This window comes from Tyto alba, unplaced genomic scaffold (genome assembly GCF_018691265.1).
Source record: "Tyto alba isolate M040663 unplaced genomic scaffold, T.alba_DEE_v4.0 Super-Scaffold_3, whole genome shotgun sequence".
NCBI lineage: Eukaryota > Metazoa > Chordata > Aves > Strigiformes > Tytonidae > Tyto > Tyto alba.
In genome coordinates, this window is record NW_024881304.1 from 9,496,118 (window position 1) to 9,515,000 (window position 18,883).

The following is an 18,883-nucleotide window of genomic DNA, read 5'->3' on the forward strand; positions in this document are numbered from 1 at the left end:
GCCATGGCAACGGCAAACAGCGGGGGCGACCCCGACGGTGCGGGCAGGTCCGGGGGTGGGGAGAGTTTGGGGGGGGGGATGACTGGGGGGTTGTGGAAGGGTTTAAAGGGGAGCTGGGGGCACCGAGGGTGGGGTCTGGAGGGGTGGGGATGGGGGAGCTTTGAGGTTTGGGGGGGTGAGGGTGGCCAGAGGCAAGGGGGGTGGGCACAAGGGGGGGGCTGGTGTTTGCCCCCCCCCCCCCCCCCCCCCATTTCAGGGCGGTGGAGCCTCTGTGGTGGCCAGGCCTGGGGCTCTGCTGTCAGAGTGGTGCTGGGGTTGGGGGGGCTGCATCCTGCGCTGGACCCCCACCTCGGTCCCCAGCTGGATGAAGGAACAAGGGACCCGCTTGCACCTGGGGGAGGCAGGGCCACCCCCCCCGTTCCCCTTGCCCTCAGGCCACCGTGGGACGGTGCTGTGGGGAGAGCAGCGCAGCGGGCACACAGCCAGGGACTGTGCTCAGCTGGGGGGGGGCCACTGCCAGAGCAGGAGACGTCCTGGATGTCCCTTGGCTTGCGAGGCTGGGGATGAGGGTACAGCAGGGGAGCAGGTCATCTCGGGGGGGCACCGGCATGAGGCTCAGCAGGTCGGTGAACACGGTGTCGGGGACCCCGGGTTCAGTCAGGCAGCGGCAGGCAGGTAGGCGCCTTCTCTGCCCTCCCTGCCCACCCCACAGGGCTGGGGATGTGGGGCTGGGGGGGCATCAGCCAGGGCTGTCCTCGCAGGGCAGGTGGCACCCACCACCGCTGGCCACCGTGGCTGCCACCACCCCTCGCTTGACCCCGAGCGGCTCAAGAGGGCCAGGCTGCACGTGGAGAGGGCCATCAAGGTGAGGGACCCGATTTCGCACCCTCCCCGACATGCTGTGCACTGGCATCTCTTACGTTTATGGCTGGGGAGTGGGGGCAAGATCTGAGCTGGAGGGACCCTCCCCAGGAGAAGAAGATTTTCACCGTGCAGGGCCCCTACCCCGTCATCCGCAGGCTGCTGCGGGCCCGGGGCTGGGTGGAGAGGAAGCTCCCTGGCACGGGCAGCCAGCCGGAGCAACATCACGGCAGGCAGGAGAAGCAGCTGGAGCAGGAGGAGGACGAGGAGGAGGAGGAGGAGGAGGGAGGTGATGGTACTGAGCAGGAGGGAGCAGCACCAGATCCACAGCCTTCCCTGGGGACCCCAAAGCACTCCCCGTGTCCTCCCGAGGACGAGGAGCAAGAGGAGGAGGAAGAGCGGTGGGATGAGGACCCCGACGGCATCCACGACATCATGGTTAGCTGGGAGCACCAGGGCTGAACTCTCCCGCAGCCCCCCAGCACCCTTCCACCCCAGGACCCCCAGGCACAGGGCCAGCCTGGGGCAGGGGGCTTGGGTGGGACAGGGGTTCGGTGCCTGAGCCCGGCCCCCTCCCTCCCGCAGTCCCGCCTGGTGCGGGACCAGGTGCCGTACTTCATCTGGACCAACCGCAGCGACGCCGTCGACTGCCGGCTGCTGCGGCACGACCAGGTGCTGAACCACTACGCCCGGGTGGGCGCCTTCACCACCAAGGTGGGAGCCTGGAACCCCCGGGGACACAAACACACACACAGAGGGGAGTAGGGGGGGGAGTCCAGTGGGGGGCTGCCACCCTTCTCTAAACAGGAGGGGCTGTGCCTCAACCTGCGAAACCTGCCCTGGGTCGACCAAGCCGACCCTGACACCTTCTTCCCCCGGTGCTACCGGCTGGGGGTTGTAGAAGAGCGGCAAGCCTTCATCGGTGAGCACGGGGCTGGTGTGAACCCTGCCAGGGTCTTTTCCCTCCTGTCATCCCGCTCCCTGTGCTCCCAGATCCCCTGTGTCCTGTGCAGGATGGGGTGAGGACAATGTCCCCTCCTTGCAGAGGATTTCTGCCTGACAGCAGCTCGCAGCCTGCTCAAAGTGGCCCTGGAGAGGGCTGGGGACGTGCCGGCGGGGACGGAGCAGCCCCCAAAATCCAGCCAGGAGCCAGGTGAGCGTGTGGAGCTGGGTCTGGGAGGGATGACGGGTCAGGGTCATGTCAGAGGGCTGTGGCTTGGGACCCTCCACTCCCTCCTGCCAGCCTGCCGTGTGGGTGCTCTGCTCCCCCCACGCACCCAACGCCACCCATCCCTAGGGAAGGCTCTGTGCTTTGATCCCGACGGTGGCACAGCGGGTCCCCAGGAGCCATGTCGCTCATCCCACGCCATCCACAGCAGGGCCTGGGCCCCCCTTACCCCCCCAGTTGGTGGAGGACGCCCTGCAGGTCTGCGGGCGGCACCTGAGCAGCCTGGGGTACCAGGACATCGACGGGGACCCCCCATCCCCTGCCATGACGGGTATCGATGGGGATCGCTTCCTGCAGGACTACTACCGCGTGGTGCAGTGAGTGCTGACTGGGATTGCGGGGGGGACGACACACACCACAGCAGAGCTGGCACTGAGCACCCCGTGTATCCCCCCACAGCAAGGGGGCCAAACTGGTGTTGAGTGGGGCGCAGTGGGAGCGGTGCCAAGCCCTGCTGCGGTGCCTGGCGGGGCAGCTGCCCCAGCTCGGCATGGAGGGCAACCGCAACGTTTGGATCCTCAAGCCTGGTGCTAAATCCCGCGGCAGGGGTAAGGCTGGGGGCAGCAGAGGCGGGGGGCACGCGGGCTCCCCGTCAAGGAGAGGGTCCCACCATCACCATGTTCTCCCCCTCGACCCAGGCATCGTCTGCGTGTCGCGGCTGGAGGAGGTGCTGCGGCTGGTGGGGGGCTGCACGGCACCCTTGGCGCAGGCAGGCAAGTGGGTGGTGCAGAAGTACGTGGAGCGGCCCCTGCTCATCTTTGGCACCAAATTTGATATCCGGCAATGGTTCCTGGTGACCGACTGGAACCCGCTGACCGTCTGGTTTTACCGGGAAAGCTACCTGCGCTTCTGCTCCCGGCCCTTCTCCCTGCGCCACCTGGACCCGTGAGTGCCCACCGACTCGGACCCTGGTACCCCAGCACCCACCGGCACCCCGCTGACCCGGCCCTGCTCTCCCCGCCCCAGCGCCCGGCACCTCTGCAACGTCTCCATCCAGAAGCAGTGCAGGCCGGCGCGGGGCCGGCACCCCCGGCTGCCCCCGGACCAGACCTGGTCCTGCCAGCAGCTCCAGGAGTACCTGGCGCAGACGGGGCGGGCGGGCGCCTGGCACCAAGTGATGGTGCCCGGCATGAAGGCAGCGGTGGTGGGTGCCCTGCGCAGCGCCCAGGACCAGGTAGGGTCCCGCAAGGGCAGCTTTGAGCTCTACGGGGCCGACTTTATCTTTGGAGAGGATTGCCAGCCCTGGCTGTTGGAGATCAATGCCAGCCCCACCATGGCCCCCTCCTCGGCGGTGACCAGCCGGCTCTGTGCCAGCGTCCAGCGGGACATGCTGCGCGTGGTCATTGACCGCAGGGACAACCCTGCCTGCCCCACTGGTGCCTTTGAGCTCATCTACAAGGAGGTGAGCTGGGGTGGGGGGAGAGGGGGTGGCTCCAGGGCAGGCACCCCAAGCCCCATGTACCCCTGCAGACGCCCGTGCCGGTGCCCCTGTACGTGGGGCTGAAGCTGACGGTGGAAGGCTGCTCCCTGCGGAAGCCCCGCCTGGCGCAGCACCGAGCCCGGGGCAAGCCCCCCACCACTGCGCCTGGTGCCCCCCAGCCCCCTAACCCCTTGGGCAAAGCCACCCTGATCCCCCAGCTGGAGCCAGCACGGGGTGAGCTGGCTCCTATGGGGCGCTGGAGCCATGGCTGCCCCCCCAGCTCTGCCCCTCCAGTGCCACCGCTGCCCCCAGCCTCCAGCACTGGGAGGAGGGGGCTGCCACAGCTCAGCCCCCTGCTCGGGCAGCCTCCAGCAGCTCTGCCCCAGCTCCGTGTCCATCCCCGGGACAGGGTGCCCGTCCTGCTGCCCCGGAGAGCCCCCGGCAGCCCCTGGGAACCCGTGGGCCAGGCCCCCCCCCCTTCCTCTCCTCCTGCCAGGGTGCTGCACCTACCCGGGCTGGCACCCAGTGCGTGGACCCCGAGCCCTGCTGAGGGGAGGAGGCCCACGGCAGCGCCCAGGGGGAGGCAGAAGAGCCGTGACGCTGAAGGACACCCAGGAGGGGACAGCAGCACCCTGCCCGGCCCAACTGGGGCAACACAGCAGCACCCAGGTCCCCCCCACCCCTGCTAGACCCCATTGCTGGGTGGGGGCACCCAGCCCACACCCCACGGGGGCTGCAAAACATGTCTGTGATGGGGAACCTGGCTCTGTCCTTCTGTGTGTGGGGAGGTACGGGGCTACGGGGGGGGATGGGACGGTGGCAGGGCTGCCATCACTGCCTCTGCCTGGGTTGGGGGGTGCTGGTGCCCCCAGCAAGGCCGTGGCGATGGGGGTGGGGGGTGGAATGTGTCCCACATGCAGCAAGAAAAAGAAACGGGCACTGAGGCAGGCGGTCAGCAGGTGGGGATTTAATGGGGTGGCAGAGGGGGGAGTGGGTCGGGGTGGGGGTCCCCCCCGCGGGCGCTAAGGCTCCTGGTGCTCGGGCAGCCCCAAGCAGCGCAGGGTGTGCAGGAAGTAGGGGGGCAGGGGGGCGCAGAGCGGGCCCTGGGGCAGCACCAGCTGCTGCAAGTGGAGGTGGAGCGGGAGGTGGCGGAGCCGCTGCGGGGAGAGCCCCAGCCGGGACAGCAGCTCCTCATCCAGCACCTGCAATGGGGCGGAGGGTGGGGGGCAGCTGAACGGGGATCCAGGATGAACGCCCCCCCCCAGCACCCACCCCATCCACATACCTGCGTGCGGGCTGGGGCAGCTTCAGGGGGCAGGAGGAAGGGCACCCCCAGCACCCTGCCCACGCGGGACGAGTACTTGTGGTCACCCAGGACTGGGCACAGCAGCAGCGTCAAGTGCACCGGGAGCTGCTCCGGGAAGGCTGGGGAGGCACGGAAGGGGGGGTGGGTGGTGGTGGTATCATGCTGATGTGGGGGGCGTGGGGACGTTGGGGGGGGCCACTCACCCGTCCCGGGCTGGAGCTGGAGGAGGGCACAGCCCCCCGCAGCACCCAGCACCCGGTAGCATGTCAGGGTGTTCTTCACCTCCTTCCTGGCCAGGCTGCGGCGTCCCGGGGCCAGCACCGGCAGCACCTGCAGCAGCGCAGCCCTCAGCACCTCCCTGGGGGGACCCCCCCCACACCCCCCGGCACCCCCTCACCGTAGCAGTGTCACCCTGCTGCTGCCAGCGCAGCCCGACACGGATCTTGCCCTCTGCCTCTGCTGGGACCCCCACGGTGACAGCGCTGTGGGGAGAGGAGGGGATGGGGGGTGTTTTCTGTGTGCGTGTGTGTGTGTGTGTGCGTGTCCCCTCCCCGGGGGGTCCCGGGGGGACTCACCGGTACGTGGCAGGGTACCGGCCCCTCCGGCGGGCATTGCTGAAGAACTGCTGGAGCTGCTCGGTGACGCGGCGGCAGCCGGACAGGAGGACAAGGCCAGAACACTCCCTGCGAGATGTGGCGGGTCTGAGCCCCCCGCCCCGGGCAGGGGGGTGGCACCCCCTGACACTCCCCCCCCCCAGGACCCCCTGACTGTACCTGGCAGGAGCCTTCACCACCTGGAGCTCAGCGGGGAGGCCCAGGCGCCGTCTCAGTGCTGGCAGCAGCGCCGACAGGCTCAGCTCCCCGGCGTGCCCTGGGGACGAGCGGGGGGGTGTCAGCACCCACAGGGACACCCCCCCCTCCCCACCACTCCCAGCCGGCTCCCCCGTCCCGCACTCACCCAGGACGGGCAGGCCAGGGGGCTTGCTCAGCGCCAGCAGGGCTCCTGGCGAGGGGATGCCTGGTCAGGATGCGGCCCCCCCCACACTGACACGCTCCCCCCCCCCCCCCCGCACCCCCACACCCACGCGGTACCTTCCTGGTGCACCACGGAGGCCTCCAGCAGCCCCAGCGTCTCCTCGGGGCCCAGCGGCCGCCCCCGCCTGTGGTGGGGTGGAGTGGGTGGGGGGGACACGGGTAGGACACCCCCACGGCAGTGGGACCCTTTTCCCGGCCACCGACCCCGCAATCCCACCTTGCGCGTCCCTCCCAGCCCCGGGGCGTGTCCTCAAACCCCACAACCACCGCCCTTCCCCACGCGTGTCCCCGCACCCTCCTACGCTCCCCCAGCCCCGCTGTGCTCGCGCACGTGCAAACCCCCACGCCCGTGTGTGTGTGTGTCCCGCCCTCTCTGCACCCACGCGTGCGCACCTCCCACGCGCCCCCCCAACAAGCCCCCGCGTGTGCCCGCGCCCACGCCGCGCAGCCCCGCTGACCCCGCGCCGCGCGCCCCGTGGCGCGCGCGCGCCAGTACGCGCGCGGCGGTGCCGCCGCCCGCCATAGCGGCACTGCGCTTGCGCGGGGGGGGGGGGGGGGGGTGTGCGGCGGCAAGGGGAGGAGCACCCCGCCATAGCGGCCATAGAGCCGAGCCTCCGAGCGCACAGAGCGGCCGCCCAGGCGGTCAGAGCCGGCAGCCGTGACCATAGATAAGCGGAAGCGCGGGCAGAGCGTCCCGCTGGCAGGTGGGGTGCGGCGCCCGCGGCGGTGCCGGGCCGGGGGGTCCCCGATCTTGGGGTGCTCCGGGGTCCCGAGGGCCTGTCACTGCAGGGGGGAGGCCCGGGGAGGGGTTATACCCGCGCGGGGATCGGGGCTTTGCGGTTGCGGAGCGGGGCCGCCCCGGGGGAGCGGGCCGGAGGCGGGGGGGGGGGTGCCGGTTCCCGCCTGACGCTGTGCCTCCCCAGGATAGCACTATGGCCTCCCGCGGGGGTCCCCGCGCCGCTGGCACCGACGGCAGCGACTTCCAGCACCGGGAGCGCGTGGCCTCGCACTACCAGATGAGGTGGGTGCCCCCCCCCCACCCCTCCCGGGCTGCAGGGAGGGGGGGGGGGATCCGTGTGTGTGTATGTGTCCCCAGCAGGCCCTGACGTTCCCCATGGTCTCTCTCTCTCCAGCGTGACCCTCAAGTCAGAGATCAAGAAGCTGATCTACACGCACGTGGGCATCTGGCTGCTGCTGCTGGCACAGATGTGCGTGGGGCACCTCAAGCTGCTGCCCCATGACCAGGTGGCCATGCCCTACCAGTGGGAGTACCCCTACCTGCTCAGCATCCTGCCCTCCCTCCTGGGCCTCCTCTCCTTCCCCCGCAACAACATCAGCTACCTGGTGCTCTCCATGATCAGCACCGGCCTCTTCTCCGTGGCTCCCCTCATCTATGGGGCCATGGAGATGTTCCCCATGGCACAGCAGCTCTACCGTCACGGCAAAGCTTACCGCTTCATTTTCGGCTTCTCGGCCGTCTCTGTCATGTACCTGGTGGTGGTCGTGGCCGCCCAGGTCCACGGCTGGCAGCTCTACTACAGCAAGAAGCTGCTGGACTCCTGGTTCACCAGCACGCAGGAGAAAAAGAAAAAATGAGTGGGAGAAAAAGAAGAAAGGAGCGGGGACACGGCAGGGACGGGGTGGCAGCTCAGTGGGTGCTGGAGCTCTGCAGCCAGGGTCCTGTGGGGCAGCGCTGGCGCAGCTCCTGCGGGTGGGGGGAGCCCACGGGGACCAATGTGTGTGTCTGAGCTGTGCCCCGGCTCTGGGTTTGTGTGCAGGGAGCTTGGGAGGGGCGGGGGGAGCAGCTCGTGGGCAGTGGATGGTCCCCACCGCCGCCCCCCGACCTCCCCCCCCCCCCCCCCCCTTTCTCTGCGTGTTGCTCTATGGAAATAAATCCCCTTCCACGCTCCCACGCGTGTCTGCGCCGGGCGGGGGGGTGGCGGGGCCGCACGTGCCGACGGAGGAATGCGGTGGGGCGGGGCGCGGAGCGGCGGCTCGGCCATGGGGCGCCCGGTGCTGCTCGCCGCTGCCGCCGCGCTGCTGCTGCTGCTGCTGCTGCCCGGGGCCGCCGCTGCCGTCACCCGCCTCCGGGTCTCCGCCAATTTCGTGAGCACCGGGGAGGGCTCTGTGTGTGGGGCGGCGGAGGGGGGGAGGGGCGGGCCGCTGCGCTCACCAACACCCCCCCACACACACACCCCCCCCCCCCGTCTCTTTGCTTGCAGGAATGCCGGGCCACCGGTGAGTATCGCCGGGGCAGGGCTGCGAGCGTGGGGCTCCCCCCACCCGCGGCTACCGGGTCGCGGGAGGGGGGCGTGTGTGTGTGTGTGTGGCTCCCGGGGCTTCCCCCCTCCCAAAGACTCCTAGGCCCCGAGGCTCCCTCTGTGTAGAGCTTCCCGCCCCTCCCGAAAACTCCCGGTACCCGGGGCTCCCCCTTCCCGGGGACTCCCGGTGCGTGGGGCTCCCTCCTCCCGGTTTAGGGAATCACGGTGCGTGGGCCCCCCCGAAGACTCCCGGTGCGTGGGGCTTCCCCCCTCCCGAGGACTCTCGATGTGTAGCGCTCCACACCCCCCCCACACCCCCCCCACCCCGCTTGGGTCTCCCCTTTCCCGGGGCTTCCCCCCTCCCGAGGTCCTCCCGGTGCGTAGACCTTCCCTCCCCGCCTGGGACTCTCCCCGGGGCTCCCGGTGCAGGGGGCTCCCGGTATGCGGGACCCCCCCCGTCGCACGGCCGCTCGTCTCCTCTCCCCCCGCCAGCCGACAGCACGCTGAGCCGCCCCCGCTGCCGCCGCCCGGCCCGGGCCGGGCCCCCGCTGAAGCCGCCGGCGCTGGCGCTGGGCAGGGCCCGCCTGTGCCTGCCCGGCCAGCCCTGCCAGCCCTGCCTGCGGGTGCGCCTGGCCCTCCCCGCCGCAGGTACGGGGGGCCGGGGACATCGGTTGGGGGGGGGGAAAAAAGAGAGGGCGGCTCGTCCTCCCACCCGTGTCAGCACCCCACGTCGCTTTCCCGCAGAGCTCGACGGTGTGCGCGGGTTGCAGCTCAACTTCCTGGAGCTGGGCTCCAACCGGGCGGGCTGGCTGCAGGTGTGGCAGCGGCACCGGGTGCCGGGAAGCTCGCCGGTGAGTACGGGGGGGCGGGGGGGGGCGCACGGTGGGGCTTGGACGGTGGAGCGGCACGTCCCGCTCACGTCTCCACCCCCCCCGCCCCGTGCTCCCCGCAGTGGCGGGTGAAGTTCGACTGCTTCCCGGTGGAGAGCGGTCAGCAGGTCCTCGTCTCCCTCCGCACCATCCCTGACCGAGGTTTGGCCCTCAGCCGCAGCCGCCTGGTCGCCGCAGAGCCACCCGGTGAGGCTGGGAGGGACCCTGGGGCGGCGGGGGGGGGGGGGGGGACACAACGACGCACCGGCTGACCCCCGCCTGCTCCACAGGACCCGTGTTCACCCACGCCTGGGTCCCCGAGGCACGGGCCATCGAGGTGTGGGTGCCCCAGGGCCATGCCCTGATGGTGCGGCTGTGCTACCAGCTGGCCCTCGAGTGCGAGGAGCTGCCGCGGCCCTTCCACCAGCAGGTAACGGAGCCCCCCAGCCACGACCCTCCCAGGCTGGGGACCGTGCTCCCACGCCTGCTGACGCTGCCTCCGTGCCCGCAGGTGCTGGTGCCGGGGGGCCGCCGCGTCTTGCTGCCGTACGAATTCCTGGTGCCCTGCCTGTGCGTCGAGGTGCGTCGCTCTCCCCCGCGGCCGCCGGGCTCCTCTCTCTGCCCCCGTGGCCCGGGCAGGCAGGAGGAGGGGGATCACGTCCTGCCCTGACCGCTCTGCTCCGCTCCCCCAGGCCTCCTACCCCCACCACGACAGCCCACGCAGCAAGCGCTGCCCCTTCCGCGAACAGCCGGTTGCCTGTGAGTGCCCATGGGGAGGGGAGCCGGGTCCTGAGGTCGCCCCCCCATCCACCCCCCGCTCCCCCAGCACGCTGACGGGCTGCCTTTCAGATGGCCCCGAGCTGTGGTCCTCGGTGCGCTTCCACGACTACAGTGCCAGCAGCAAGGACCAGATGGCGATGGTGCTGAGCACCAGCTGCCCCCTGCACCCCCGGGCCACCCTGTGCTGGAGGGAGGCAGTGGCTGAGGCTGCGCCTTGCCACGACATCCCCAACTCCACTGCCAGCGAGGAGGAACAGGTGAAAAGTCTTGGTCTCGGGGTGCTATGGGGCACCAGCCTGGACCCCAAAGTCCCCCGCGGGCGGGTGCTGGGGTGCCCATGGGCTATGTGGGACAGGGACAGTGACACGCTCTCTGCCTGTTCCAGGCATACACGCTGGACAAGGTGGATGTGCACCCCCAGCTCTGCTTCCGGGTAAGCCCCCCACGGGTGGGTGGGCCCCTGCCTGGGAAGGGGCTGGGGGGCAGCGGTGGGTGATGGTGGCGGCTCACCCGGCCCCTCTGCCGATCCCCCCGGCTCCCCACAGTTCTCCTATGGGAACAGCAGCCACGTGGAGTGTCCCCACCGGCCAGGTGAGCCTCACGGGTGGGGGGCACCCCTGGTCTGAGCACAGCCCTGCCCCAGGGCCCCTCGCACCTCTCAACCCCTCGGGCAACCTGCAAACTGACACCCCCCCCCACCCACCCCCGGTTATCTCTGCGGTGGCTGCAGAAACGGCCTGGAATGTCTCAGTGAGTGTTTGGGGGCTACAGCTGCGCCTGCACCTCACCTCCCGCATCCCCGCGGCCTTCAGCGCAGCCCTCTGCCAGCGCCGGGGCGGGCAGTGTGAGCCCGAGCCCCCCCTCTACACCGTCACACAGGTGAGCAGCGTGGGGCTGGGGACACACACACACACACGTAGGAGGGGGCTGACCAAAGTTCACCCTGTCCTTGTGCTTTGCAGCCAGAGGGCTCTGCCCCGGGGGAGCTGGCGCTGCTGCTGCCGGTGCGAGTCTTGGGCAGCTGCGTGCTGGTAAGGTGACCCCTGTGCCAGCACCTGTCCCATGGGGGGGGGGGGGGGGGCTGTGTGTGCATGGACCCCAATCTGGGCCCCTCCCTCACCCAGCCCCTTCCCCAGGTGTGGCGCTCGGATGTGCACTTTGCTCGGAAGCAGCTGCTCTGTCCAGATGGTGAGTGGGGGGTCCTGGGGGGACCACTGGGGGTGGTGGGGGTGGGAAGACACACTCCCCACCCCCCACTCCCCCCTCCATCTCACTGCCCCTCTCCCAGTCTCCCGCAGGCACTTTGGGCTGCTGGGGCTGGCGCTGGGGCTGGGGCTGGTGATGACTGTGCTGCTCTTCAACTGCCGTGGTGCCTGGAGGCCGGCTGACGGTGAGGAGCACCCTGGGGGGATGAAGGATGGAGGGGGCCAGTGGCCGTGGGGCTGAGATGCTGGGGGGTCCCAGCTCCCTGGGCTGCAGAAGGTTCTGGGGTGGTATGGTAGATGCCCGGCTGCCCTTGGGGGATGCCAGGGGTGCTCGGGGCAGGTCTGTCACTGCTGTCCCCTCCATCCCACAGGTGACCCGGGCGGGCGCCCCGTGCTGTTGCTGTACTCACCAGATTCGGAGGAGCACCTGGGGCTGGTGTGCGCCCTGGCCGAGCGGCTGCGCGTGGGGCTGGGCTGCGACGTGCGCCTGGACCTGTGGGAAGCGGGCGACGTGGGGCGGGCGGGCGCCCTGCCCTGGCTCTACGCCCGGCGGGGCTGCGTGGGCCGCCAGCGCGGCACCGTCCTCCTCCTCTGGAGCCGGGGAAGCGCCCAGCTCTTCCGCCGGTGGCGGATCGGGGCGGCCAGTGGGACCCCCGGGGATGCCCACGACATCTTCGGGGCGGCCATGGCCTGCCTGCACGGGGAGCTGGGGGCGGCGGGCCGGGGGTGCGGCTGGGTGCTGGCCTATTTCAGCCGGCTCTGCAGCCCTCGCGATGTCCCCAGACCCCTCCGGCCCCTGCCCACCTACCGCCTGCCCCGCCAGCTGCCCGGCTTGCTGGGCGCCCTGCGGGGCAGCCCCCCGGCCCCCCGCCGCTGCCGCCGGGGCAGGGTGGGGGGGCTCCTACACCGGCTGCTGGAAGCGGGGGCCGGGGAGGGCAGTCCCCCACCCCAGCCCCCTGGGGCGGCCCCTGGCACCTGAGTGCCCATGCTGGTGCTGAGCTGGGCGTTGCTGTGGGGCTGGCGGGGCTGGGCACAGCCCCCCGGTGAGGGCGGGGGTCCCCTCATGGAGGTTCAGGGCTTGGCTGAGTGTGCCGAATTCAGCGGCAGGAGGGGTGCCCATGGGTGCCCCAGGCAGGGGCTGTGGGTGCCATGGGTGCCCGAGCAGCGGTCGCTGTGGCTGTGGGATGTGCTGTGGGGACCGGGGCGAGTGTCCAGCCGAGCCCCTGGGTCCGGGAGCGCAGGCGCTGTCTTGGGAAGGGGCAGCTTTATTTCCACACAGGGACCTGCTTCAGAGGACAGCCGGGACCCCGGGGAAGCCCCTTGGGATGCCGGAGCTGGGCGAAGAGCTGGGGTGATGCTGGAAGAAGCTGGGAAGTGGTGGTGGGGGGCTCCCTGCCCTGCCTGGGGCACGGGTGCTGGGGGGGCAGGCTGCTGGGCACAGCCCAGCCCTACCTCCTCGCTCCCACACTGTCGGTGGGACCTTGTCTGGGGTGGAAGCAATAAAGGCACTGTTCCACCCTGTCCCGCTGTCTGTATGGAGTGCAGGGGGGCTTGGACAGTGCCCTAGGGCAGGCGGGGGCTGCCTGGTGCTCCCCTGCAGCACGGAGGGGGGCAAGAGGACGCACCCGGCAGTGCTCAGCCTGGCACGGCTGTTGCACCCGCACCGTATCCCACAGACAGCTCTGTGGGGCCAGCCTGGGCGCCGTGCCCAGGCTGTGGGGCAGACGCCATGGGGCAGGGGCAGGCCCCATGCGCGAGCCGTGGGGCCCCGAGTCCTCCCGGTGGTGCCGGGACGCGGAGCCTGTCCGTGGGTCGGTGCGGGAGCGGGGAGGCCCCACCCCGGGGCGGTCGCCGCGCTAAGACCCGGGTGTCCGGGATCGGAGCAGGAAGCGGGAGCCGGCGGTGGCGGTGGGGCCCGTGGAGCCGGGAGCGGGGCCGTCGGGAGTGGACGGCGTGGGGCCGGGGCGCCCCACGGCCCCGGCCCCGCCATGCGCGCGCTGTGGGAGCTGCTGGCGGTGGCGGCGGCGGTGGCGGCGGGGGCGATGGGTGGGCGCCAGCCCCCCCACGACACCCTGACCTGCTCCCAGGTGGGTCTGCGTCGCCGGCACACGGGTGGCCGGGCACCCCGGCACCGCCACCGGCCCCACTCCCGCCTCCCCCCAGGGCCTCGCCTGCCGCCTCCTGGGTAAGTGCCACCGCTGCTGCCGTCGCCCCCAGCCCACCCGGGGTCTGGGGTCCCACACCACCCGCTGTCTCCCCCCCTCCACCACCAGACACCGATGTGCTGTGCGGGACGGAGCCACCGGGACCCAGCCACGGGCTGACCCTGGCTCGGCTGCGGCTGGAGCCGGCGCTGCGCTGCACCGGCCCCACGGCCTGCTCGCCCTGCCTGGAGGCACGCCTGCGCCTGGCCGGGGCGCCCGGCACCGGCACCGGTGACCCCCGCCACCCCACGCCACCGGGCAGCCCCGGGGTGGAGGATGGCAGCGAGGGAGAACAGCGGTCAACAGCGGATGGGGCCGCCTCGTCCCAGCCCAACATCACCGGGCTGCTGTTGCTCTCCGGGCACGCGTACGCCTTCTCCCGCTGCGTGGCCGTGGAGGTCCGGGCGCTTCTGCCCCCCACGCTGCCCGGCCAACCCCTGGTACGTAGATGCAGGGCGCTGGGGGTGGGTGCCCCCAGCACCGGCAGTCCCCGGGTGCTGCGGTGCGTGGGGACGTGGGTGCGGGCGCCAGCGCGTCTTCTCCGCGGCGCGGTGCTGGTCCTGTTCCCCGTGCCCCGGGGAGGTGGGCGCTGGTGGTGCCGGTGCCTCGCCGCAGCGCAGTGGTGGTTTTCCTCCCCAGGGCTGGGTGACCTACCGGTGTTTCACAGCGCCGCTGGGCTCTGAACTCCACGTCACGGCGTACACCAACTCGCGTGGCCACCGGAGGCTGAGCCAGCGGCAGTGGGTGCCAGGTGAGCCCCCCCGGCATGCCCCGTCGTGGCGGCCCCGTCCCCCCTGTCCACTGACCCCCCTGTTCCCACAGACTGCTCGTGGCCCGCAGCACAGGCTGCCGTCCCCCAGTGCCAAGGTAGGTGCTGGTGTCCCCCAGCCGTGACAGCGCTGAGACCCCCCCACCTTGTCCCCTGGGGAGACCTGGGCGGTGGATGCCAGGGGGAGAGGGTGACCCCCGGGGTGCCCGTGCCCTGTGCCACGGTGCCGGGTGCCCTGAGCAGCCTCCGGTGCAGTGCCCAGGCTGCGGGTCTCCTCGGGGCCAAAGGAGGTGGTCGTGGAGGTGCAGGGGGCCGCAGCAGGGCACAGCTACACCCTCCGGCTCTACCGCAACCAGAGCCACGGCACCGGTGGGCCGGGGCGTGCAGTGACCGCGGTGAGTATGAGCCCCTTCCTTAACCCCCGCACCCTGGCCAGACTCTGGCCGCTGCCCCCTACCCCCCCAATCCTCGGGAAGCGGTGTCTGTGTTACAGGCAGGGTGCTGGGAGAGGGTCCCCTGGGAGCGGGTGACCCTGCCGGGGGTTCTTTGCCACGAGGTGACCCACGTCTGGTTGCCGGTGGCAGAGCAGCCCCATGAACTACAGCCTGCCAACCGACGAGGTGCTGCCCTGCCTCTGCCTTCAGGTGGGTGCCTGGACGGGTGCCGCGGGGGTGGCAGGGCTGCCACAAAGCAGAGGGACTCCAGGCACTGTGCGTCCCCCTTCTGCATCCTGAGAGGGATAATTGGCTCATGATCACAGCGTGGATACCCCAAATATTGTTTTTTTTTCTCTCTTCTCTCTCTCCCACCCCACCAGGTTTGGCCGGAGACCCAGGACCCACTGCGGGCCACCCTGTGCCCCTTCTCCCACGGTACCTGCACCGCAGGGCTGCGGCATGGGGTGGCCGGGACACAGGGGGACCCAAGGAGACACCACATGGGGTGACACCCCTCTCCCTGTACTGCTGCAGACGCTGAGGCCTGGGAACGGCTGTGGGCGCGCAGCCAGCTGGTCCTGCATGTTGGGGGCCGGTCACTGACCTGCTCCCTCTCGTCCCCCTGTGACCTCCTGGCCAAACTGGTGCCCTGTTGGCAGCCAGTGCCTGCAGGGCCCTGCCAAGCCCTGCCCGGCCTGCAGCAGCTCGCCGTGGGGCAGGTGAGTGGGGCTCTGCGGGGCGCCGGCGGCACGGTGGCGGGTGGCACTGACAGAGCATCCCTTCCGCCTGCAGGGACCTCAGGAGTTTGGGGGGCTGAAGCCGCACCCCAACCTCTGTGTGCAGGTAGGACGCTCCTCCACCCCACGGGCTGCCCCACGGGCAACCCCAAGCACTGCTAACCCACTCTCTGGGGCAGGTGTGGAGCGGCGGGCAGGTCCAGCTGACCCAGTGCCTGCGGGACCGTGAGTACTGCTGGGGTGGGAGTGCGGGGTTCCAGCTAGGGGGTGAGCCCCCCACTTTGGCCTCCCCTTGCCGCGCTGTGCCCTCCCTCAGCGCCCTGCCACATCCCCAGGAGCGCTGCCTGGCCGCCCTGACGACGTCCTGCTGCTGGAGCACGGGGGGAACGCCTCGCTGTGCGCCCTGGAGCGGGGCGCCTGCACGCCTCTCGCCAGTTTCACCAGCACGGTAAGGGATGGGGACCCCCGCATCCCCGGCGGCGGCGGCGGCACCGGTGGCACAGCTGGCTGACCCCCCGCCGCTGTCGCAGGGAGCGGGGCACCCGGGGCTGCTGGAGCGGGAGCTGCGGCGGGATGTGACGGCGGGGCAGTGCAGGCAGGTCAGTGCGGGCAGCCGGCGGGCAGCGGGCAAGGAGCCGGCAGTGTCTGACCTGTCCCCGTGCCCGCAGATCTGGCACCCCGAGAACAGCACCGGCGGCACCCTCTGGGCCTGTCCCCTGCACAAGTGTGAGTGTTCCCGGCTGTGCTGGGGCAGAGGGGGGGGCAGGCGTGGGGCTGGGGGAAGGCACCCACCCCGTGGGGACCTTCAGGAGGTGCTGGGGGTCCTGTGCGGACGCTGACCCCCACCCCACAGACCGGCGTGCCCGCTGGGCGCTGGCGTGGATGGGAGTGCTGCTGGGGGCTGCCTGCCTCCTGCTCTTGCTCCTACTGAAGAAGGAAGACGTGAAAGGTGAGCAGTGCCTGTCTGGGGGCTGTGCCTGGCCTGGGGACCCCCTCGGGGACCCCTCCTCACTGCTTCTCCTCCTCACAGGCTGGCTGAAGTCCCTAAGGGCTGACTATGGCTCCGAGGGTGAGCATGGGGCGAGCTCAGGGTCTCGGTTGGGTCGGCAGGGATGTCCGTGCCTTCCCTGCAGGGTCAGGGGACAGAGTGTGTGTGGGGGGTCCCCCATCAGGGCTGGTCCCATATGGCGGGTATAGGGTGCCCAGGGAGGGTTTGGGCACCGACCGTGTCCCCCCTCCCCACCCAGCCCCGCTGCGAGGCCGACGGGCGCTGCTGGTGCACGCGGTGGAGCCGGCGGCGGAGCGGGCAGCCTGCACCTTGCTGTCGGCCCTGCGCCCGCTGGGGCTGGCCGCGGCGGCAGCGCCGGGGGGTGGCAGCGGGGCGGCGGCGTGGGGGCCGTTGCCCTGGCTGCACGCCCAGCACCGCCGGGCGCTGCGGGACGGTGACACCGTCATCCTCCTCCTCTCCCCTGCGGCCGCGGCGGCCGCACGCCGGTGGGACGCTGAGGCCAGGACCGTGCCGGACCCCCCTGATGTCCCCAGCACAGCGCCCTGTGAGGTGTTTGCAGCGGCTCTCTCCTGTGCCATGCCATCGCTGGCGGCGGGCGCCGGGTGCTACGTGGTGGCCCGGCTGGAGGCCCTGGTGCCGGCGGTGCCCCCGGCACTGCGGGCAGCCCCCGCTTTTGCGCTGCCCAGCGAGACGGGGGGTTTCCTGCGGGCGCTGGCGGCACCCGGTCGGCGGCGGGGCCGGTGGCCGGAGCCGTACGTGGCGGTGGTGGCCGAGGGGCTGCGGCGGGCGCTCGGGGAATAAAGAGGTGATGGTGCTTTTGCTGAGAGTGAGTCCAGCCCCGGTGCTGTGTGCTGGGGGGGGAGTGGGGACTGGGGAGGACTGGAGAGGGGTGATGGGGAGGTAACGGCGGGGGTTGGCGGAGGAAGTGCTGGAGAGGGGAAGTGGGCTGGTTTGGTTGGAGAGGGGAACTGGGCCGGTTTGGGGTGGTGAAGGGGAACTAGTGCAGTTCAGAAGGGGGATGAGGGGGAACTGGGCAAATTTTGGGGTGGTGAGAGGGAGCTGGACCAGTCTGGATTGGTGGGGAGGGGAAGGTGACCTGGGCAGCTTTGGCGGAGGCGGAGTGATGGGGAGCAGCCCAAGTGGGTCGGGGGGTTGAAGGCCTCGCCCAGGCCAGGCGGGAGCGGTGCCGGTGCGTTCCGGGGCGCCGCTCCTGCCCCACGCGGGGGGGGGGGGGTGTCACCGGCCACGACCTCTACGCACCCCCCTGCCGCTTGCCCTTGGCCGCAGCCCCTTTAAGGCGCGGGGAGGCGGGGCGCCGCCGGTCGTCGCGGATTGGCTGGGAGCGGGAGGGCCGGCGGCAGCGGGCGCGCAGCCATTGGCCGGGGCGGTGGGCGCTGAGTCAGCGGGCGCGGCCCACGTGGTGCGGGCGGGGCGGGGCGGGGCGGGGGAGGATGGGGCCGCGGCGGCGCCGGGGGGCTGCGCTGCCGCCGTTACCGGCGCGGCGGGGGGGGCCGGGGCTGGGGGGGACCCTGCTGGCGGCCGTCCTCCTCGGGGGGGTCCTGCTGGCGGTCGCCCGCGCCCAGCCGGACTCGGACCGGGACGGGGCCGAGCCCTGCCGAGCCTGCCGCGGCCTCGCCGACAGCTTCAGCAGGGTGCGGGGATGGGAGGACACGCGCACACACGCGCACACACGCGGGGGGGGGGGCGTGGGGGGTGTCCGTGGCGTGGGCGGGACGTGGAGGCATGATGGAGGGGGGCTGGGATAAAGGCGAGGGGAGCAGTGGCGTGGGGGGCTCCCATGGGTGACAGACACCGGGGGTGGGGGGGTGGCCCGGCACAGGGTGTCACACTTTGGGGGTTGACGGGTGAACAGGGACAAAGGGGATTTTGGAGGGGGGGGACCCAGGGGGAGCGCTGGCTGGGGGTGGGGGGAGGAAGGAGTTGACAGGGTCCCAGAGCTGGGGGGGGATTGGCCTGGGGGAACATTGGGGGGGGGGGGGCGCCTCCCCCAGCATCCCGAGGGAGTGTGGGGGGGTGGCACGGTGCCTGGGCTCTGCTTTGGGGAGAGGGTGGTGGGTCCCTGTGGTGACGTGTCCCTGGGGTGAGGAGGGTGGCATGGCCTGGGGGGGGGACGACCCTAAGGGGAGGTGGGCTATGGGGGGTGAGGGGGGAGGTCCCACGCCTGTGCTGTCCCCTCCCCGATATGCCCAGGGTCTGGAGCGGACGGAGCACGAGGGCTTTGGAGGGGGCAACACAGCCTGGGAGGAGGAGAAGCTGGCCAAGTACCAGCACAGGTGGGTGCCCCGCAGGTGCAGGGGGTGTCTGGGGGGGGCCCTGCTGCCCCGGGGGGACACGTCCCCACGCTGACCCTGTCCCCGCAGCGAGACCCGTCTGCTGGAGGTGCTGGAGGGCGTCTGCACCCCCTCGGACTTCGCCTGCCACCAGCTGCTGGAGCAGAGCGAGGAGCACGTGGAGCGGTGGTGGTTCCACGAGTGAGTCTGGGGGCGAGGACACAGAAGCGGGGGTGTGGGGGGGGGGGGGCACACAGGGGGGATGGCAGGGGGCTGAGCACCATGTGCCCCCCCCTCCCCCAGGCGCCAGCAGCACCCCGACTTCTTCCGATGGCTGTGCGTGGACAGGCTGGCTCTTTGCTGCCTGCCCGGCACCTACGGCCCCGACTGCCGGCGTGAGTAGCTGCGTCACGAGTGGGATGCTGGGGGGGGGGGGGGGCCCGGGCTGGAGGGGCCCCCCGGCACGCTGCCC

The 18,883-nt window shown here is 71.5% G+C and overlaps 6 protein-coding genes across 7 annotated transcripts in view; 5 read left to right on the top strand and 1 right to left on the bottom strand.

The window, feature by feature from the left end:
* Positions 1-313: 313 nt before the first annotated feature.
* Positions 314-4,255, top strand: LOC116962062 (tubulin monoglycylase TTLL3-like). Its single transcript, XM_042799705.1, has 11 exons — positions 314-675; positions 762-865; positions 973-1,299; positions 1,447-1,575; positions 1,669-1,783; positions 1,907-2,014; positions 2,238-2,406; positions 2,489-2,637; positions 2,728-2,974; positions 3,056-3,491; positions 3,560-4,255. Exons 1-11 carry the CDS (start codon positions 564-566, stop codon positions 4,196-4,198), a joined length of 2,535 nt encoding a protein of 844 aa, XP_042655639.1. The 5' UTR covers positions 314-563; the 3' UTR covers positions 4,199-4,255.
* Positions 4,256-4,456: 201 nt separating this feature from the next.
* Positions 4,457-6,372, bottom strand: RPUSD3 (RNA pseudouridine synthase D3). The gene is made up of 9 exons (XM_042799630.1): positions 6,308-6,372; positions 5,907-5,974; positions 5,773-5,817; positions 5,589-5,685; positions 5,391-5,498; positions 5,213-5,297; positions 5,019-5,145; positions 4,795-4,934; positions 4,457-4,711 (listed from the first exon to the last, which is right to left on the bottom strand). The coding sequence occupies exons 1-9, from the start codon at positions 6,370-6,372 to the stop codon at positions 4,532-4,534; spliced, it is 915 nt and encodes a 304-aa protein (XP_042655564.1). The 3' UTR covers positions 4,457-4,531.
* An 82-nt stretch (positions 6,373-6,454) lies between these two features.
* Positions 6,455-8,186, top strand: JAGN1 (jagunal homolog 1). The gene is made up of 4 exons (XM_042799823.1): positions 6,455-6,553; positions 6,773-6,870; positions 6,983-7,955; positions 8,072-8,186. The coding sequence occupies exons 2-3, from the start codon at positions 6,782-6,784 to the stop codon at positions 7,443-7,445; spliced, it is 552 nt and encodes a 183-aa protein (XP_042655757.1). The 5' UTR covers positions 6,455-6,553; positions 6,773-6,781; the 3' UTR covers positions 7,446-7,955; positions 8,072-8,186.
* IL17RE (interleukin 17 receptor E) lies at positions 7,851-12,485 on the top strand. Its single transcript, XM_042799880.1, has 15 exons — positions 7,851-7,980; positions 8,093-8,758; positions 8,855-8,961; positions 9,063-9,186; positions 9,270-9,409; positions 9,491-9,559; positions 9,672-9,738; positions 9,829-10,016; positions 10,145-10,192; positions 10,305-10,350; positions 10,490-10,638; positions 10,722-10,790; positions 10,896-10,947; positions 11,048-11,149; positions 11,336-12,485. Exons 1-15 carry the CDS (start codon positions 7,851-7,853, stop codon positions 11,941-11,943), a joined length of 2,565 nt encoding a protein of 854 aa, XP_042655814.1. The 3' UTR covers positions 11,944-12,485.
* Positions 12,486-12,819: 334 nt separating this feature from the next.
* Positions 12,820-16,944, top strand: IL17RC (interleukin 17 receptor C). Of its 2 annotated transcripts, none has more exons than XM_042799844.1 (17): positions 12,820-13,051; positions 13,128-13,149; positions 13,238-13,608; positions 13,808-13,919; positions 13,991-14,035; positions 14,181-14,332; positions 14,522-14,581; positions 14,755-14,809; positions 14,909-15,093; positions 15,167-15,217; positions 15,291-15,336; positions 15,447-15,559; positions 15,642-15,710; positions 15,780-15,837; positions 15,965-16,060; positions 16,142-16,180; positions 16,359-16,944. In XM_042799844.1, the coding sequence occupies exons 1-17, from the start codon at positions 12,953-12,955 to the stop codon at positions 16,919-16,921; spliced, it is 2,136 nt and encodes a 711-aa protein (XP_042655778.1). In that variant the 5' UTR covers positions 12,820-12,952; the 3' UTR covers positions 16,922-16,944. The 2 variants fall into 2 exon arrangements, with proteins under 2 accessions (XP_042655778.1, XP_042655779.1); XM_042799845.1 differs by having other exon boundaries at positions 12,821-13,051; positions 14,193-14,332.
* Positions 16,945-17,571: 627 nt separating this feature from the next.
* CRELD1 (cysteine rich with EGF like domains 1) overlaps positions 17,572-18,883 on the top strand; it is a 4,320-nt gene continuing 3,008 nt past the window's right edge. The window contains exons 1-4 of the mRNA XM_042799789.1: positions 17,572-17,772; positions 18,332-18,414; positions 18,502-18,612; positions 18,715-18,806. Coding sequence (XP_042655723.1) covers positions 17,572-17,772; positions 18,332-18,414; positions 18,502-18,612; positions 18,715-18,806 — 487 coding nt within the window. The remainder of the gene's footprint in view (positions 17,773-18,331; positions 18,415-18,501; positions 18,613-18,714; positions 18,807-18,883) is intronic.

What these genes read in the sequence shown, in the direction of transcription:
- LOC116962062 (XM_042799705.1), top strand. Translation starts at nt 564, where the DNA reads ATGAGGGTACAGCAGGGGAGCAGGTCATCTCGGGGGGGCACCGGCATG. An exon ending in AAAATCCAGCCAGGAGCCAG is followed by an intron (nt 2,015 to 2,237) that starts GTGAGCGTGTGG and finishes CGCCATCCACAG; the next exon opens with CAGGGCCTGGGCCCCCCTTA. An exon ending in GACTACTACCGCGTGGTGCA is followed by an intron (nt 2,407 to 2,488) that starts GTGAGTGCTGAC and finishes ATCCCCCCACAG; the next exon opens with CAAGGGGGCCAAACTGGTGT.
- RPUSD3 (XM_042799630.1), bottom strand. Translation starts at nt 6,372, where the DNA reads ATGGCGGGCGGCGGCACCGCCGCGCGCGTACTGGCGCGCGCGCGCCAC. An exon ending in CGGTACCCTGCCACGTACCG is followed by an intron (nt 5,298 to 5,390) that starts GTGAGTCCCCCC and finishes CTCTCCCCACAG; the next exon opens with CGCTGTCACCGTGGGGGTCC. An exon ending in AGCAGGGTGACACTGCTACG is followed by an intron (nt 5,146 to 5,212) that starts GTGAGGGGGTGC and finishes GCGCTGCTGCAG; the next exon opens with GTGCTGCCGGTGCTGGCCCC.
- JAGN1 (XM_042799823.1), top strand. Translation starts at nt 6,782, where the DNA reads ATGGCCTCCCGCGGGGGTCCCCGCGCCGCTGGCACCGACGGCAGCGAC. An exon ending in GCCTCGCACTACCAGATGAG is followed by an intron (nt 6,871 to 6,982) that starts GTGGGTGCCCCC and finishes CTCTCTCTCCAG; the next exon opens with CGTGACCCTCAAGTCAGAGA.
- IL17RE (XM_042799880.1), top strand. Translation starts at nt 7,851, where the DNA reads ATGGGGCGCCCGGTGCTGCTCGCCGCTGCCGCCGCGCTGCTGCTGCTG. An exon ending in CCCTCTACACCGTCACACAG is followed by an intron (nt 10,639 to 10,721) that starts GTGAGCAGCGTG and finishes TGTGCTTTGCAG; the next exon opens with CCAGAGGGCTCTGCCCCGGG. An exon ending in TGCCTGGAGGCCGGCTGACG is followed by an intron (nt 11,150 to 11,335) that starts GTGAGGAGCACC and finishes TCCATCCCACAG; the next exon opens with GTGACCCGGGCGGGCGCCCC.
- IL17RC (XM_042799844.1), top strand. Translation starts at nt 12,953, where the DNA reads ATGCGCGCGCTGTGGGAGCTGCTGGCGGTGGCGGCGGCGGTGGCGGCG. An exon ending in CGGGGCGTGCAGTGACCGCG is followed by an intron (nt 14,333 to 14,521) that starts GTGAGTATGAGC and finishes TGCCGGTGGCAG; the next exon opens with AGCAGCCCCATGAACTACAG. An exon ending in TGCCCTGCCTCTGCCTTCAG is followed by an intron (nt 14,582 to 14,754) that starts GTGGGTGCCTGG and finishes CCACCCCACCAG; the next exon opens with GTTTGGCCGGAGACCCAGGA.